Here is a 19,767-nt window from a genome sequence, read left to right as displayed (position 1 = left end):
TTGCAAGACGATGAGAACATTGAGGCCTTGAGGGTATTTAGAGGTGAGAGAAAAAGCAGAACACGAGAGAGAAAAGGACGTGAGAGAAAAAAAGAAAAACCTCCTGGGCATTTTTATGTAGTTTTTTAAAAACATTTTTCTTTTTAATATTTTGTGAAGATTTGACAGTTCACTGTCGTATTCTCAGCTGACCTGAACATAGCCTTACCTCAGTGCTGTTTTTCACAACATAAAAGGAGGTAACGGACGAGGGAAAAAAGGTGATAAATGTACCAATTTAACCTTTGTACACACAAAATAAGAGTCGTGTGATGACTGTGTTGTTTTTACTCTGTAAAAATGTCTCCCACTATGGTGGGAAAAGGACAGCTCGGTGGCAGGTAACTGGATCAGGAGGGGAGGGATGTTTCAATTCTGACAGGAAGTGTGAGATCGTCCTGTTATTGTCCAGCAGCAGGGGCTGTCCTGCTAATGGCTTCACTAATCACTCTTGTCATTTTTAATCTCCCTCTTCCACCCTGGGTGTATTTAAAGCAGGGGCCTCCGTGTGCCCAGCCTGGATTAGAATAGTGAGCAGGAAAGGAGGGGGGGAGGCAGCGGGAGGCAGCGGGGAGGAGAGTGGCATCAGCAGCACGCTCCTTGTGTGCCTCACATTATGTGCCATGTGACTAATGCTAATGCTAACAGCACTGTTTTAATACTGAATATACAAGTATGAAGAGGACAGGAGGATGGATGCACTTGGATTTACATTCATTTAGTCTAACAAGCAGGTACAAATGTAGATCTGCATCATAGACAAAGAGAACCTATAGGTCATTTAAATCAAATCTAAATTTATATCTTTTTATATTAAACCATGATCTCTGCAAGGCTTGTGGGATGTCAGCATTAAAAACCTCCGTCTATCCCATGGGTTTCTGTGTAATCGTATCCATACATGAAATCATTTGAAAAAAACAAACCTTTTTTGTAACAAAATATCGATTTCTGCTGTCCCTGTATCGATACATTATTAGCAAACAAAATATCACGATACTACACAGTATCGATTTTTTCCCCCACCCCTATTACATGCAGTCATATAGCTGTGTAAGCCATGTTAAATCTATTTATTGGTTTGTTTAATTTAGACCTGATATCAGGTAACATTCATTCGTGCCTCAGCGGCGCTTTCGGTTCAGTGGCACTTTGTAAATATTAGCATGCTGACAAACATAACTGAAATATGAAACATAGCATCAGTAACAGTGAATTTAGCTCTGTAGGTTTTTTTATAAAAGCAGAATTAAAATACCTTTAAAACATAAATGAAGCAAAATAAGTCTTAATAGGATTGTCCTTGCCCATAAAGTGCTTTGAATTGTGATGTTGTTTTTCAGGACTTCCATAAGATCTCTTCAGTTTTGCTTTGGTGGTGGTGGTAGTGGTGGTGGTGTTTGGGGGGGGGGGTGTGTCTTTACTTTACTAATATAAAACTTTGTATTTAGCATGCAGACAACCAAAAAAAGCCATGTTTATTTCCACCCACTCTTTCTATTTATAGCATTTACAGTGAAAGGTAGAAGATAAAATAAATATAAAAGACTACTGACTTGTTTTTAAATGTCTTCTGTATTAAACTGCACTTTTCTTAATGGTAATATTTTGATATAATAAGCTGAACCACCTCAGAAGCAGATTTCCAAACTGTGAATCATAAAAACACAAATGCATGTGTAGAAATATGAAAATAACAGCCTGACTGTTTGCGCCGGTGCAGCTATGATGATATAGAATTGATCACAGTGTGCTCTGCAGTTAGCGAAGTAATCTAATCCTGGACTTCCTTTTAAAAGCAACAGCAGACACTTTCTGTGTCAGCGTCAGCTCAGTTTCATTGCAGCCTTTTAAGAGTATTAACTGAGCCTGTCCTACACAGGTGTGAAAGCCTGCTCTTTAAAGTCTCCTGTTGTATTTGCCTACTGGGTTTTTAGTAATCCCTGTGGGCAGGTCTCTTAATCAAAAAGCAAGCAGTGATGGCCTGCTGGTGAATCATTGTTGGCAAATAAATATATAAATGTGAGATTCAGCACCTGGTAAAGGTTTTATTCTGGCAACGGTGTTGAATAAATCCTTTTAAAGTCAGGAGAAAGGCGCTGTGGTTCTTGCTGCAAGCTTGACTGCAGGATCAATACAACTCTCATATCCTTCACTAAAAGCCAAGCTGAAGCCACCGGCCAGGTAGCCAAGCCCAGCGAGAGCCTGTGTGGGAGAAACACTTGTGCTTGTTTAGCTGAAAAGATAGAAAACATACATCCTACTAGCACTCGTCTTACAAGTCAGAGTTTGCATAAAGTAATGTGATATAATTTGTCATTAAAAGTAGCTGCTTTCCAGATTGTGTTACAGTAGAGGACGTTAACCTGCCAGGAGAGAAGGCGGACGGTGCTAGCACTGCTAAAATTGGTGACATACTGGGTATCTGCTACACCCCAACCTTCTTCCATACTGGAGGAGCCGATGATACCTGCAACAGGGGAATATCAGCACATTTGTATAGTTATTTCTAAAACTAGTGTTTTGAAACGGATGCAAGACATTTTTATTTTTTACTAGTTTACTGTTTTTTGGGTGGGGGGGTTGCTGTCATCACAGCAACATGGCAGTGCAGCCATTGGCATTGTTGCCCAATAGCGCAAACATGTGAATCTCCGGGTTTTGTTTTGACATTTCTCTGTGGAGCTGGCATGTCCTTTCCTCCAGCTACTCTGGCTTCCTCCCACAGTCCAGACGTGCAAGTTAGGTTAATTAAGGATTTTAAAGTTGGCAAACTCCTGGCAACCACCGATCGCTGGCAAGACCTCCTTGTGACTGAATATAACAAACGCTCACCAGCTAATCCTCGCGCTGTAGTGGAAAGAGTGCGACGTAAAGTAGAAATAGAACGTTCACCTTATAAGAAAAACTGCATCTTTGCTGCAAGCAAAACATTTCAAAAGGCCTCTGTGAGTAAGGCCTAAATTGGCCTTACTCACAGAGTAAGTTAGATAAAGTGCGTGCGGGCATAGAATAACGTGGAAAACAGAGAATGTTTATAATCAGAATACCAGTTTGTTCCATTCAGTTGCCGTATTTCACAGCTCACTGAGCTTATCTACCAATTTCTTCAGTACATGCTTTCCTCTGGTGGCAAATGCTCTGCAGTATAGGCTACTGCAATACATTCAATGCAAAATCTCCATAATAACAAATCTCATAAGCTACCACTTGCAAATACCACAGAATAGTGACCCCGGGCACCTTATAACAGCTGCAGGAGAAAACTTAAGATATAAGATAGCAACTGAAGAACCAATATGTTACTTATTACTTATTACTTGTTACTTATTTGTTTATTTATTTGGTAGTGTCCCCACAAGAAAGAAAAGGCATAAATAATTGTGAGTGTTAGTGCATTGCATGGCTAATGTGGCTAACATAATCATTAGCTTGATTGTAGATCAAAGCAGCCGATCAGAGGAGCTGCCTCTTATGATCTGTAAGCTAACAGCGGTTTTTCCATGATGAATCCATTCTCATCTCTGGAAATACTCTAGTTAGGTGAAAGGTGACACATGGGTAGAGTGTGCAGGTGGAAAGACATATGATCACTCGCTGTGACTGCTAGAAGGCCGTTAGTTTGAACTTTAGAAGCTGGGAGGGTAAAGTCCACTTTACGCCCAATCAAACTGGCATTTGTATCCTCACATATAGCTCTGTCTGGTAATGTCTTAAAAAGTTCAGGGGGTGGTGCATCTGTGAAATTGGCTCCTGAAAAGGGCAGAAACTCACTTGGATTTGAGCCTAAAGGAACTGAAACAATCGGTTTGAAACACAGACGTTGTAGAATGTAAGATTTTGAGCTGAAGCTTTTAAGATTTCATATTTCAGTGACTGGAATAAATTCCGTTTAAACCTGAGCAGGGTTTTAAATATGTTTTTACTGCTGATGTGAAGTGAAGTCATTGCCCCTGTCTGTCTAGAAAATCCTCCTCATCTGACAATATCACTCGTATCCCTGCCTTTTCTTTTAAAATCTGTACCTTCAATTTAAATTACACCTTAACTGACAGGGCAGGTTAGCTTGTGCAAAAAGACTTGTCACAATCTTAGCTGCGGATCTTATTCGCCTTGCACCGGTAATTTGTCTTGCAGCATGAAAAACAGACATCACACTTCAAAAAGAAAGTAATTTGGTAAAAATGATGATTAGCATGAACATAATTTAAAACACATAAATGCAAAAGCAAAAGAAAGAGCATGAGACGGTGGGTCCCGATGATTGGATTTACTTAATTACTTTTCATCAGAGTAAAATCTAGAACCTGAGAACTGAATCGATCTTATGAGTAAGGTGACCCGTTACATCATCATGCTCGGTTTTACTTTACTAAATCCTGTTATTTCCGCCAAAGTCTCTAAGAACGTAGACGCACTGTTAAAACATCCATATGGGAGCGTGTCAGGACATGCTGTCTGACCGTAGCGGTGACGTAACGGATCTTGAGACAGGGGAAGAAGAGCCTTTGGCAAGACCTCTGGGCTACTTTTCTCTCCCTATTTAGCATATTTAATCTAGTCTGATTTGCATTGTGTGGATGGCAGCCAGAGGAGAAAGAAATGGAGGGGGAGCATCTTTTTTTCTGGTTGGAGTCGGTGTTTTTTATTTTACCTCTTGTTCTGTGTGGTCTGCTGCTTTTGTGATGTCACTCCACCAATTTTAAATAATCCAACTATTATGGAGCGGATAACATTTTGTACAGACAGACAGTCCCTAGAAGATTAATCCTAGTAACTTTGATCCGTTGATCTTTGCTCTACACCACCATGAGAAAGAAATCTTCTGTTCAAAGTGAAAGGTCGTAAGGTTCAAATGACCTTTGGAGCATCATCAGGTCATAATTTTAATCTCTCAAAAAGAAATTATTGGAGTGATTACTGCAAGGTTGTGTCAGTTCTGCCCTGAAAAACCAAAACAGGCTTTTTACTGCTTGTTAGCGAATTTATGTAGCATATTCATGCTAGCATAGTAATTATAATTTTGTTAATGTGTTGAGACTGTGCCAGACACGACTGGACAGTCTTCATAAATTTTACCTCCTTTCCATTTGTTTGATCATTCTGATGTTTATTTTACTGCTTAACCATACTGCCATTTTTTAAGTAACAGGAAGAAATTTATTGATAATTGTGGTAGATCTATTTCTTTGTTTTTACCATCACCTGTTAAAAATACGTAGGGCCTTAGTCATAAAGGCCCGGAGACCAATCATGGGGGGGAAATGAGTATTCCTCAGCTGGGTGCGAGTGGTTCCTGGAGGTTGCTGGCTAAAGCTCCTGGTCAGTGCCCCTGTTAACCACCAGTTGCTAAGGAGAAGTGTTTATTCTGTGACCAGTTGGTGAGTGGTTACTGGCAGCTGCTAGTGTGAAGTTGACTGGATACAGTGCTGCCCAGAAAAACCTCCTTATGATTGCTTTGGTCACTAGCAGGTTGCCACAGTCTCCAGTAGTTGGCATGGAAAAAAGACTCACAGAAAGTTGTTTATAACTGCTGCAACCAGCGCATTTCTAAAAGTACAACATTTATTTTTTTAATTAAACTCCCCCCGTTTCCAGATTGTGTCACACTTTATCAAGTTTCACTGCAGTTCGGAGAGTAAAAAGCGAGTCGGCATCTTCCATGCAAACTACTGGCAAGTGTAGAAATTTGCTGGAAACCAAAGCAAACACAAGGAGGTTTCTGGTGCGGCAGCCTCTTTGCAATCTCACCAACTGATTAGGTAATACCCATTTTTCCCTAGCAACCAGGCACGCTAGGGGGTCACCAATAGGTCTCTAGGTCTAATCACAAGGTCTTTGGGTCTCATCTTGTATCTTGAAGTTGAATGAGTGTATATATGAGCAGGATCTCAGGTCATGTTTTAAAACATGTTTATGGTCCTATGTGAAGCTTAATCACGTGCTATGTAGACAGTAAACGCAGACTGAGAAATGACTTTTCATTGAAGCTGGAGGCGGCTTGTGTCTCATATTGTTGAAAAAGAAACATTGTTTGCATATTAATAGATTCTTTTCAATCAGGGTCAAGGCAAAAATTATCACACAGTACAGTATATTTATTTATTTATTTAAATTTGAAGTAGTCTATAGAATAAGGCTCTGCAGTGTGGTAAAACAAAAAAAAAACCTGGCAAAAGATATGCAGTGGAAACTGTATCTGTGCTTTGCTTCTCCATCTGTTGGGACCACAAAGCAGCCTCGTGTCCGTGTGCTTGCGTAAATCAGCACTGCGTCTCTCTGACGTCACAGGTTGCGTGTCACCTACTACGACACTACTGTTATTACCCAGCAGCCAACCGTGCATTTTACAGTTCTGTGAATGGGTCACGTCACACTGCCACCACTGCTGCTCAGTTCCCCTTGGTGTCTCCTTTCCCTGCAGGGGGGGTGGAAGAGAAGAGTAGGAGGGCTGAGAGACAGTGATGGGTGGAGGAAAAGCGTAGGGTTGGTTGTTGGATGAGTGACTGATTGGAGGGATAAAAAGAAAGTGACATCGCCGTTTACCCCGGGGAGGTTTTAGATTGTCGGTTTCCTGACCATTAGGTGAGGTCGTTGGCATGCGACACATTTACTTAATGTGTAGTAAGTCACTGGGAGTAGCTGGATCAATCTTCACTCCCTGTCTCGTGACTGGCTGTGACTTTCTATATATAGTCTCTAACATGAGGGAAAGCTTGCGCACATCTTCCCTCCATCAATGCACTTAAGTGCCGTCTCCTCGTCTTGCAGCCATCAAAGCACAATAGTGACTGACTTTGCTCTCCACTTTCAAAGTGTCTGGGGGGGATTCATCGTACACTGACAGCAGCCAATGCTGTACTGGGCAGCAGCAAGCACAGCAACGCTGCTCCACTTACTCAAAACAGCCACCAAGAGCTCATTCTTATTCCGTCAGTTTCTCATGCAGATCCCCAGACGCTGCTTCACTTTGTTGTTATTCATCCATTTCTGTTGGCTCTTACTTTCTAGCCTCCCTTAATCTTTAAGTCAAATAAGTCAATAGTTATTGGATACATGCAGGTTCATAGGGAGAAAATTACATAGGGCTGAAATTACATCTAGTTTGCCCCACCCAAAGTCACAAGGCTTGTTCTGTCCTGATGGGCAAATAGTGTTTAAATTCTCACGTAATTTTACAGGTGATGATCTGGTTAAAGGGATTTTTAAAGGACACTGCACATTTCTTTCTTTAACACCAACACAAATAACAGTTTTCATGTTGAATTGATGGGAACAAATTGAAGTGAATGAATTATATAGGTTTTATATTTAATGTGACAAGGCTCTTCTACATTGCAAGTCATTCCTTGTAGTTGTGTACATTATTAAGCTTTATGGGTCACATCCGCATCCAGAAAAGCAGTTGTGTAAGAGAGCATGTATACTTTGCTGTATAGTGTAAAGCTGTTTATTATATTCACTGTCTTTACTTGTGTATGAATCCTGAGTGTTAAACAGAATACTGCTTTCTGCTTAATCTCCCACAATTTGCAGTGTTTTGCTACAGTTCATAATAACACCCTCCGCATTGTAGTGAAAAATCGAGCGTCAGTTCTGTAGACAGCAGGTGAGAAACGCGAAAGAGACATTTCAGCCTGTAAATGCAAGATTATGGAAAACCCAGCAAAACTTTCCTCGCTCATGCCAAACCTGGGGCGGATGGGAAGAGTAATAATCATCTAATTCTCTCTGTGGTGAAAGAATAATGGGCAAAATCCTGTAGAGGCACCAAACCTGTGACTGGACCATTATGCACAGCTGTTATTCTGTGCTAATTATTTTTGAGCTGACACACCAACTAGATCTTGATTAAAAATGAAAAAGAAAACTCTTTGATTTTGTCCCAATCTTTGTCAGTTTTATCAGCTGAGACACGTCAGCATGTGCTCAGAGTCAAGCACATGTAGATGTGGGCTCGTATTTTTTTAAATAATTCTACATAAAACACGGCCTGTCTTTGTTTTCCTTTTGTAATCGGTCAGCTCGCTGCATTCGTGCGTCTGGGAACGCGCAGCAATCACATGCACTTGCCTATATATAACACCCCAGGTGTAAAGTAGTTCAGGATGTAATTAGCCGGCCTGTTTGATCGGCAGCAGTGCCACTACAGCTGTGACTCATGAGCGAATGCACGAACCACATATAAATTACTCCAGCTTCTTTTTTTCCCCACATTTGAAAAACACACTCATCCATTTTATTGGATTGTTTTGTTCCTGATCCCTTTCAGTCTTTGATCCTGAGGTCTGGCAGGAGAAAGAATTTGTTGCGTGATTAAGAACAGGAAGTTACACACACCTGATAAGCCAGGCATGGGCAGGTACCTGTCACCAGCTGAAGGAGAATTTCATGCTGAAGGAAAATTAATGACAGGAAATGTATCTGGCTGCTGGATTTCATATGTGTCTGTGTGTGTATGTAGCTGTCAGAATATTGAGCTCTTTCACTAGTGAGATCATAAAAGACTTTGCTACGATGACTCATAAAGCACCAATCTTCAGAAAGTCTTACACTGCATAAACTGCTGCCACAGGCTTAGCCTTATAAACCTGCCGGCTCTGTCTGTCACAGATCATCCCTCTGCATCACTCCCCACCACCAGCAGGGAAAAACACGTCTCACTTTTGCTCGCATAATAAGAGATAATTCAGCTCCTCGCAGTCCACATCACTAAAGATGTGATCAGCACAGGATACGCAAGCGTGGTGGGGTACAGCGTTATTCCCGCTCAAGGAAAGATTTCATCGACTGACCTTAGCTTTCATGATTTCTTCAGTCACGCATCATGACATTCCCTGAAAGCATTTTTCCTCCCTCAGTCCATCCTCTGAGGGCTGTGTCTGGCCTCGTTGTGTCAGACTGCTGCCCCCTCAAGGCGCCCGGACGCATCACAGATCGGTCCCGATGGTGGCAGAGCTGGAAATGTTAGAGCGAGGGGACGGGAGTTATTTCTGTATTTATACCTCGTGCCATGTCTAAGGCTATAAATGCAAACGCTTGCAGCTTGTTGGGCACCCGTACTTATTTTATCTCTATCAGCAGACATAATGAGACATGATGGTGAATTTCGTCAACACTAAACCTGAACTTTAAAAGCAGGAGCTAACCAGAAGCCTTTTTATTCTAATCAGACTTGAAGGCTTTTACATGCTCTAAACTATCCACGGGTATGAGTTTACCTGGGGGACTCCGATATAACCCAAAAGATGTTTTCCCTCAAATTTAGCTAATTTGCTTCTTCTTTTTTTTCATGAAGAACACTTTGCGTCTTGAAATATCAGGAATAAATGCATTGTATCTTGCTGCAAGTTATATTGCTGTTTGGCAGCAGTCTCTGGAATACCAGATTCATTTCACTGATGATCACTGAGACTGATATTGCACTCATCGTTGACACCCTGTTTTATGTCTTCAGGGTGACAACTTGTGTTTAGATTTCGTGTCATTTCCACCTGAGGAGGGTCAGAGGGCTGGATCTGTTTAGCATGGGCTAGCAAAGAAATCAAAATGTTTGAAGAGCTTATATCCACAGACAGGATGCTCCAGCTGCTGAGAGTGGCAGAACGAAGTCATCTACTGAAACAGATGCAGAACAAGATGAAAAAGGGACGACCGTGTCACCCACTGCGGACAAATTTTCCTCTTTTGTCATTGTCTCATATTAGCAATAAGAGTGCAATCTCAATTATTAATCAGAGTCAAAATAAAAACAAAATAAAATGATGAATCTTCATTTTAAGCTTGCACTTATGAGAAACCTTTTATTATCTGTGCCTGTACTTTGCTCAGGGCTTTTTTCATATTGTTCAGATTCAGTTATTTAACGTCATCACTGAGAATCACAGAAATTTCTTCGACCTCTTGCACTTGCAGCATTTCACCTTTTCATGATTTGCCGGCCTGATAATTCTTTTTTTTTTTTTTTTTTTGGTTTGTTTGTTTTGCAGAGAGTGAGCGAGAAGGTCGGGGGAGCAGAAGGAACAAAGCTTGATGATGACTTCACTGAAATGGAAAAGGCACGACTGCACTCACACGTTCACATTATCACCTTGTTGTTCAATAATTTCCAGAAATTATTGCACTTATTATCAAAACTTTGTTGGACTAACATGGACCATTTAAAGAGAACGTTGGTCAAGAATCCACTGATTTCGTTTTCGTACGCTGACGTTACTGTAAAAACTCTAAAGTTGTGGAGACATGTTTCACACATATTTGCACCAACGCTGAATTTAAACTAAAAAGCTGCAAGAGAAGTGTGCTTGAAAAGGTCTAATACCTTTGGGATGTTGCACCCACTTTACAGCTCCATGTTACACCTATGAGCAGAGCATGGATGTGTGTTAGTACTTGTTTGCGATGTGAGCTATCTGATATCCTCGTGTAATAATGTTGTTGCAGCTTGTCATTTCTTACCTGTAATTTCTTTCTTTGCCTTGTGTATCTCCTTCCACGTTGTGGTGTGCAGAGGGTGGACACCACAGCTCGAGCGGTGATGGACATCATCACAAAGACCACTGAGTATCTGCAGCCTAACCCAGGTAACATGATGGTTATCCCACAAACTTCAGGATTGGTTTTTGGTGTTGCTGGCTGACCTTTACCTGTGTTACCACTTTTCCAGTGTTATTTCATTCACTAATGGTTAATCCAAAATGCTTATTAGCCTTAATTTCTTCTTGTATTTTGCAACATTAATCTGCAAATTAAACTTCCTGTAAACAATAAACTCATTTTAGCCATTTTAATTACATTTTAGGCTTGTGGATCATGACTGCAGATTTAATTCCTTCAAACGTGAATCCCAGAAGCATTGGATTTCATTAGTTTTCTGTCTCTTTAGCCACAAGAGCAAAGATGAGCATGATGAACTCCATGTCACGCATCCGAGGCCAAGAGAAGGGGCCGGGCTATACCCAGACTGAGGTCATCCTGGGGGAGGCCATGCAGAAGTTTGGCAGGGAGCTCGGAGAGGAGTCAAACTTTGGTGAGCTGCAGCACATTAAAAGCTGGTCACAGAAAGTCTGACAAACACTTTTCTTACAGACTCTGCAAGAACAAAGCAGAACGATTTTATTCCTTCAAGTACGCAGGAAAGAAATATCATGAAAAATGTATGAGTCTGTTTTCCAGCCAAGATCCACAGCAGAGTGCCTTTTTCATGACTGAACATAAAGATGTTTTTCAAAGAGAAGCACCTGTTTTGAAAATCTGCTGTAGGCTCTAACGAGAGAGTTACACTTAAAATCCCCACATTTTTCTGCATCATACACTGAAATCAAAACACGTGTTCACATGTTATGTGGCGACTAAATACAAAATGTGTGTTGTTTTTGTAGGTCTTGCGCTGATTGATGTTGGAGAAGCCATGCGTGAGCTTGGAGAGGTTAAGGATGCTCTGGACATGGAGGTGAAGCAGAACTTTGTGGATCCTCTGCAGAACCTTCACGACAAAGATCTCAGGGAGATCCAGGTACTCTGACACTGCGGCATGGTGGGGGTGGGGGACTAATGAAAATCATCTCTGGGTCGGGAATTCATATCACCTGTCTGGTTTTTCTCGTTTCAGCACCACCTGAAGAAACTGGAAGGTCGACGTCTAGACTTTGATTATAAAAAGAAACGTCAGGGCAAATTGACGGATGACGAACTCAAACAAGCGCTTGAGAAATTCGATGATTCCAAGGAGGTCGCTGAGCAGAGCATGTTCCACCTGTTGGAGAGTGATGTAAGCACTATGCACTTCCCCAAATTCATCAGCACACATGACATATGTGAACCTCTGAACATGTCTGAGAGTGAATCCCGGTTAGATTTTAGATTTTACCTGGTGGGCTTCACATTAAGTCCTCAATCGTTTTGGCCTAAAGAAAAAATATAAAAAGATTCCTGAAAGATGAGTTTTACAGTCAAAAATACAAAATAAGTTCATTGGATTTGTATGAAACTTTGGTGATAAAGGTTTAAAGTAGAAACACATCAGCCTGTTGTATGGATGTGTAGCAGATCTTGTGCTTCTTCTCTGTGCATCAACAGATTGAACAGGTGAGCCAGCTGGCTGCATTGGTTCACGCTCAGGTGGAGTATCACACCCGAGCTGCCGAGATCCTCACACAGCTGACCAGTAAGATCGATGAACGGTCAGTACTGACATTTCACTTTCCCGCTGGGTCTTCTCATGATTTACATGTTTGAAGTGTTATTTAGTGATGCAGCAAAGCCAGAGAAACAGAATCTCTGAGGGATTATTTGGCTTTTTCTAGGATAAAGGATACTTCCACCAAACCAAGGAAAGAGTTTGTCCCAAAACCGCGCACATCTATGGACTTCTCCATCAATTTGAGCCAAAATGGAGGTGTCCACAGTGCTCGCTCTCCAGGTGAGAACTAGAATACAAACTTACTGTTCAGGAAGATGCCCAGAAACTAGTCCTTGTACTATATGTATACTTTCATCTCAATTTTGAGAATCTCGTGAGTCTAATTTTGTTTTCAAGGATAGTTTCTGGGCTACTTTCAAAACTTGTTTTTTTCCCTTCATTTAACCTTTCTCCGTTTTTCATTTTCACTATAAATTCTCAAATAAAAAACAACACTAACACAGATGTAATAGATTAACTGATAAAACCTTACTCATACCTTTCGCTGATGAATATTTGACTTTGTTCAAATTTTAGGCCACTTACAATCATGTGGAAAACAGAGTTTCACAGGACTGCAGCATCATAAGCAAAAAACTATATACATCATCAACCCACCTTTATTCACAGCTCTCTGAAAGTCCCACAACAGCATTTCAGTCAGGTTCAGGTCTGGACTGGGCCATTGCAACACTATGCCGCTATTTTTTTTCCTTTCTTCTGGAAACCCTTACAAGCAAGCCAGACTTTAGTCCAGTCTTCAGTTGTTCAGTTTTGGGGCCTGCAGAGTCTGAGATGTAGCTCTTGGGGTTTTTGCAGTTTCTCTGAGCATCGGCATGAATTCTCTGGGATGTCCACTCCTGGAAAGATTGTGGCATTGTGTTAACAAACACCCAAATGCTCCAGATCAGCAAACTGCCAGAACTTCTGCTTTTATAGTGGTGGTGGTCCCACTTGGTGACGATCGGTTAAGTAAGTACATTTGATTAGCGTCTGACTGCTACTTATCCTCCTAATTCCTATGGAAGCAGTATGTCTGCACTGTATCTCTGCACAGAGTCCTGTGCAAACGTTCTTTTTGCTGCAGTCAGGTCTGATTGTAGACCCTTAAATGTACTTGGCAGCATCGCTCTATATTGGCACCCACCTGCCCTTTCACATGCATGTGTGTAAAAAAGCCTGGGGTGTGTGGAGAGCAAATGTCTCTGCCCTTTCGTGCGCATACATGGAAATTCAAAGGAGGGAGAGCAACAGCAGGCCTTCATCCCCAGGGTACAGATCAAACCAGACATCAGTGTCAAGAATTATGAAATTGATAAGTCAGACAGGAACTGTTCTTGGATTGTGGGCAGAGCTTGACTTTATGACCTGCTTGCAGTAACGCTCTGCTCGATATATTTCACAATAAAAGGCTCCCGGAAAAGAATACATCTTCATCGCTCCCATTTAAGCTATTTACTATGAAATATAATATACGCAGGATTCTGCTTTTAACAGCAAAGAGGCACAGTAACAACATCAAAGAACGCATGAAAAATGGAGTAGATCTGCTATCAAGATAAAAGAAAATATGCACAATACACAAACAGTTCCATATTTTGTAACTATTTAAACCAGCAGTTCAAACAGCAGAAGAACAATATGATATTTTTTTTGCTTTTAAATGGCAGCAGCCAATAAAGGAAGTGAAATATATTTGAGAATTTACAGTGCATCTTTTGGTTTCCTAATTTTATCTTTTCCCCTACTGTTTATTTACAGTTTTTAACATGAACTGATCAGAATATTCATCAACAAATGAGAACCAATGAATCCAACTCTGCACTCTTCTCTTTCCCATTATGATTTTTTTTTTTTTTAATTCTTGTAGGTTCGAGGTCTCCAGGTGAGCCAGGTTAAACTTGTGCTTTTTTTTCTACCTTTGTGTGATCATCAGTTCATCATCACCCGTCTTCATTTACACTGGAAACTCAGAACTACTACTTCTTATTTCCTGCACTCCTTCCTTATTTTGTTTCCCTTTTCCGTCTCTGCAGCAAGGTCTCCAGGTGAGACAACAGTGAATCCAGGAGAGATACCACAGTATCTCTTCTTCTTTTTTTGCTTTGTTATACATCTTTTGTTTTTAATTAATATTTTTTTGTGTGAGAGAAACTTGTCAGTTTTAAGTGGATGAAACAAACAGCAGAAAATCACGTGCCGTCCACTTGCCTAACAAAGATTTCTCAACAATGACTTAAAGAACCGCATCGACAGACGAGCATTTGCTGTGTCTGTTTCGTTCTTTTGTGAATTTTCTGACTTATTTTATTTCCCCCACTCTTTCTTTGTCTGTCTGCTTCTCTCATAGCCTGTAGATAAAAGATGGACACAGTTTTAGGGTTTCATACTTGCATGTTTTTTCCCTCTAATGGCCAGCAGGGGGCAACTCTTCAGTTTGCTAAAAGGAGCCCAGTTTTGTAAAATGTATTTCTCACTTCAACCATTTTTCTAATGGCTTTATAGTCAAAGCCTTTAGTTTAAAGTCACTAGCAGGGTATACTGGGATCACGTCCTGGTTCTCTTGCTTGTTATGTTTTTCAAAACACAGATGTTGCACAGAGGTTGATGTTGTAAGGGGTTATGTCCATCTTTTGTCTACAGTCTATGGCCTTTCCACCTCTTTTCAAATTGTTGTTTTTCTTCCTGCTCTCTTGTCTACTGACTCGTCATCGCTGTGATCACTGTAATTCCATCAGTTCATCATTTCTCCATCTGAAGATTTGAGTGATAAAATTCTCATCGCACACCCTTCTTCTTTTTCTTTCTCCTTTGCAGCAAGATCTCCAGGTGAGCAAGAGTGACTTGGGAAGAGATGCCACATCTCGCTATCACTCTTATTTTTATCCTTCCATAAATGGACTTTTGAATAAGTGTATTCTTGTTTTTTCATTAATTTTTTTGTTTTTGTTTGTTTGATTGCAGTGCTAACCCCCGTTTGTTCTCTTTTTTTGAGCTCTTTTTTTCTTTAAAGAGTAATCTGACATTTTTGGAAATGTTCTTGATTGAGTATTTGCTTAGCCTTACATAAGAACATCCCTGTCTGGACACTAAATATAAAGCTATAGCCAACCAACTGACAGACCTGGGTAGCAGCTCATCTTAACAAATTTCACCTGCTGGCACCTGTAAACCTCACTAATATTCTTTTACGAGAGTTAATATTAACTTTTTGGAGGTCCTTGTAAACTGCTCAGAGCCAGATAAAACAGATTAAATAATAACACCTTCAACAAATGATGTATTCAGATTCAGAAGACTTTATTTATCCCCAAGGGGCAATCTAGAGACTGACCTTGCCGACCATACATACAATACACAAACATCACATTGGGGAGACAGGTCAGGCTAGGTAGCTGGTCGGTCAGGCGCACGACCAGCGACCCGGAACCGAACAACAATGGAAAATGCACAACATGGGAAAGACGAGGAGAAAAAAAGAACTCCCCCCAGACTGAGCTCCAACAGGGAGATCAGTTTGAGAACAGCACATAACACATGAATCATCACATCTCACAACACAGAAGACATAAGCTTCAAAGGCGTTTAGAGGGGGTGGGGGGGGTGAGTGTAAATATATCAGGAAAGTGTTTACAGAGGTCAAGCCAGAAACCTGTTTTCCCATAAACCTCAATAGGGCTTTTCGCAACCACAGCTATCGCCATCTGGTGGCCTTGCAATAGAATGCAGATAAAAAGGACTTCCTGGCTTCGTTCTTCCAACCCTCTGTGGGCCAACTCTTCTTTTAATGTGCTGTTGTCAGATTTTAGTGAGCTCATTACTGTCCCCCTGAGGTTGGAGGCTCAAGGCTGTATAACACTCACTACACTCACTTGCACCTGCACAGGGAAACGATGAGCCAGTTACACGGTCAAAAACAGATGTTAAGAAATGCCACACAGGCTATAACACAACAACTCTGAACGCTACGCCATAAGGACATTTCCTAAAATATTAAACTGCTCTTTGAAACGCTAATTATATTCGCGGCTACTGATGCTTTGTGTCTCTTTTGCTTTGTCTCCTGCTCTCTTTCCCTCTTTTAGCCAGGTCTCCAGGTGAGCCTTTCACAAGCTTTTCTTGTGGTTATTCTGCTTGTAATCAATGTGTGGAGTCTCATCTCCTTCGCCTGCCTCTCCTAACTCTACTTTTATTTGTTTATCTCTCCGAACCGCTCTCTTCCTCTTCTCCAGCCCCCATGGACCAGCCCTGCTGTCGTGCGCTGTACGATTTTGACCCTGAGAACGAAGGTGAGCTAGGCTTCAAGGAGGGCGATATCATCACCCTTACCAATAAGATTGATGACAACTGGTACGAGGGGATGCTGCAGGGCAACTCGGGCTTCTTTCCCATCAACTACGTGGATATCCTGGTGCCGCTGCCCCACTAGGATGTCTCGGCAGTGTCCGAAGCTGCGACACGATAAATCCTGGCCTCCAGTTCCTCCTCCAAGTATTCCCAGTAACCTTTTCCTAAACATTCCTACTTATCCACCTGCACTCCGCTTTAAAGGAGTCAAAACGGCAACGAAACAATAACCAATGAAGATGTGAGCGAGAGTGATGATAACTTAAAGGAAGCACTCTTAAAGAAAGCGAGGGGAGGGGAAAAAAAGAAAACAGCATTTATAGTCTTGTTTCCCCCTTATCCCACGAGTCACCTTCAGGCTTCCGTAGTCATTTTATCCGTTTCCATCCCAGCTTTTGTCTCGCTTTAGGTTGGCTGTCAGTCCGTCACAAGCTTCTCAGCGCAGGCTTGCAAAATCACACTCTGTATCTCTGTGTTTCGTGAAAACCTTTGCAGTAGATAGAAACTCTTTTTTTCCTCAAACTACCACTACAAAATAATCTGTAGTTCCAGCATGTTTTCAACTGGTTTCATGTTTTTTAAAAAAAATGTTTAACTAACTGAATATTTTTGTTTTCAATTTTCCTTTTTTCGACAGTCGTTGCCTCTTTTGACAGTTCTGGGTGAAACTATGTTCCTGTCATGTCCTAAAAAGAATCAGTTTAAATGAGTTTAGACAAAACTAAAGAGATTCATCAAGTAACACAGTATTTTAATGGGTTTTTTTTGTGCATGTGTTGTAACATATTGGTCATATGTTATACCAAAGTTACTTGTAAAACCTGAATGAAAATGAAACTCCAGCAGGAAGGTATCAGAAAGTCTGTTTGATGGGAACAGGTTTAAGCTTGCAACCTGGAGTTCTTTGGTATTCTATTAGGAGGTGACGCTTTATTAAGTATGTGACACATACCCGAGCCAGTGATTAGTGAAGTGATGACATGATTTTCTAAAAACAGTGAAGTTTAAATTGTTTTGAAGTGATGTAAAGAAAAACTCCGGTGCGCAGGTCTCAGTCCACCGACATGTATTTTATCAGCAGTGTGAAACATGGTTGATGTGTTGTGATATAATGATGTATAAATCTTAACACTTGAGGAAACCATATAATTGTGCAGCTGAAGAAGGCGTAGCTCTTCTTCCTGCATCCCTTACTAGTCCAAGTAGTGTTCTGTAGTTTAGCTTCTGTAAGCCACTGATGATACTAGGCAGGAGTGTTTTAAGGAAAGAGTCCAATGATAGCTTGTTCCTCTTTTTTTTTGTCTTGGTGGAAATTTTATATATCGGTTAAAATTATGCAAACACAAATAGCTTTTTCTTCACGGTTATACAACCGTATAAACCATACCCCTCTCCCCCCTTTTCCACGTCATGCCCGAGCTTAGAAAAACTAGATGTTGTTGTAGATGTCCAATTTTTTCCAACCTGCGATATGCTCGTATGCAGTATTATGTGAGATCGTTTCCCCATCTTTTGGTGATCTACCGATAACCAAGAACTCATATCGACCCAGTCGGGAGCTGTAGTGCACGTTTTATCACTGAGGTTTTCTTTTCTGCAGAACAGCCTGTGCAGCAGCACTGACTGTTTTTATTCAATTATTTATTTATTTTCACCCATCTTGTAGAAATGTTGCGCGTGTATTTTGGGGGCGGGCGGTTTATTTGGGTTTGCATACTCTTCAAGTAATGCACAGGGATGGGGCTGCAGAGAACCTCTGATGCTGAGGTTTTAACATCTACTGTCTCTGACAGTGTTCAACGTTAAAACAAACATGGACCAATTCACTATGTTCAGCAGATCTAAAAGAAAACCTATAAGAATGTTTAACGTATTCGTCTTATAAGACATACTATGCTTATGACAGTGGACCTTTCACACGTTTCTCATACAAAATGTTTGCTTGAATTATATTTATTTATTTCAGTTAATCTATGCTTGTATGAGAAACATGCACTGGGGGCGGGGGGGACTAAGAGTAAGAAACAGCGTAAGACATCTTTATGAGACACAGGATAAATGTAAAACATAAACATTTACTATTTTTTTCTTTGTGTGGAAAATTACAATAAATGATGCAAAATCAGCCGATAACCCATATTTAGTGTATTCTTTTCTTCCAAAGGGAAGCACAATGTTAACAGATGGTATATTTTGTTGGCTGGAGTCTAGCGATACAGTTTTAAAGAGGTATTTATTCTTTTTTTTTTTTTAAGACGTAACAAATTCTTCCTTCTTTTTGTCGTTCACTTTTTTAACAATCGTGTGTATCTTTGCCCTCAATGAGGACTGTACAGCTTTTTGTGTTTTGTTTTCACCTCGTGTGTGCGTGTGTGTGTGTGTGTAGTCGCGCATCTACAGTAACGTATCTTATTTTTGTAATTGTGACAGAAGTATACACATACTCTATAGATGTATATATAGTATCTAACCCAGAAGCAATGTGACAGGAGGGATTATGTGCTGCACATAATTGTCTTTGGATTGTTTTTTTGTTTTTTGTTGTTTTGGTTTTTTTTTTTTTTTTTTTTTTTGGGGGGGGGGGGGGGTCTGTTTTTTTTTTTTCTTCTTCTGTTCTTGTTTTGTTTTTTTCCTGCACTGGATTCTAAAACTGTACGCTTGATGTAAAGAAAAAAAATGTGTAATTCAGTTCAAATCAGTGTAATTTATTCAAATAAATGCCAAGAAATGGTTATTGGCCTGATGATTTTCCCTTCACAAAACAATCTTTTTGTCCACATCTACACTAAACCTAAGCTCAGTGTGGGCTCATGTAACACGAGCTATTTTACCTCGCTACACCTCTCTGTTATTGTCAGTACACAAGGAAGCGGGGTGGCGACTTAGCTCTGCAAATACAAGAAGGTTGATGCATTTTCCTGCTGGATTCTTTCATGATGCGCTGTGAGAAGCGGGGGGTGAAATGGGTCAGGTATGAGAATCTTCTTTTGTGTTTTCAAGACGGCTGAAATATTTAAATAACCCTGTTGGTGTAAGGTCATCAAAAGCATGACTGCAGCTTCAAGCATCTTAAAGGCTCCAAAAGATATTAAACACACTGCAAGCATGTGTAAGCTGGGATATACAAAGCAAACTTTTTTAACCCATACAAACAAGGAATTATGTTGTAGAGCAGCCGCTATCAGCAGTACTGGAAAGTA

The 19,767-nt window shown here is 40.7% G+C and overlaps 1 protein-coding gene across 2 annotated transcripts in view; it reads left to right on the top strand.

Annotated features, from left to right (window-relative positions):
- The window catches only part of sh3gl2a (SH3 domain containing GRB2 like 2a, endophilin A1), a 37,857-nt gene extending 18,724 nt beyond the window's left edge, over positions 1-19,133 (top strand). Inside the window, exons 2-10 of one of the 2 annotated variants that reach the window (XM_085409713.1) lie at positions 10,029-10,097; positions 10,550-10,622; positions 10,925-11,068; positions 11,421-11,554; positions 11,651-11,809; positions 12,118-12,221; positions 12,345-12,460; positions 14,091-14,105; positions 15,038-16,460. In XM_085409713.1, the coding sequence (XP_085265839.1) occupies positions 10,029-10,097; positions 10,550-10,622; positions 10,925-11,068; positions 11,421-11,554; positions 11,651-11,809; positions 12,118-12,221; positions 12,345-12,460; positions 14,091-14,105; positions 15,038-15,063 (840 nt within the window). In that variant the 3' untranslated portion in view covers positions 15,064-16,460. Of the gene's footprint in view, positions 1-10,028; positions 10,098-10,549; positions 10,623-10,924; positions 11,069-11,420; positions 11,555-11,650; positions 11,810-12,117; positions 12,222-12,344; positions 12,461-14,090; positions 14,106-15,037 lie in introns of both variants that reach the window. The other variant, XM_085409712.1, reaches the window with a different exon arrangement.
- Positions 19,134-19,767: the final 634 nt, after the last annotated feature.

The sequence above is a fragment of the Rhamphochromis longiceps genome, linkage group LG6, assembly GCF_057381845.1.
Source record: "Rhamphochromis longiceps isolate RC_006_pf linkage group LG6, R_longiceps_female_GT1.1, whole genome shotgun sequence".
Lineage (NCBI taxonomy): Eukaryota > Metazoa > Chordata > Actinopteri > Cichliformes > Cichlidae > Rhamphochromis > Rhamphochromis longiceps.
The sequence above is the reverse complement of the archived record's forward strand: the minus strand, read 5'-3'. Positions and strand labels throughout refer to the sequence as shown.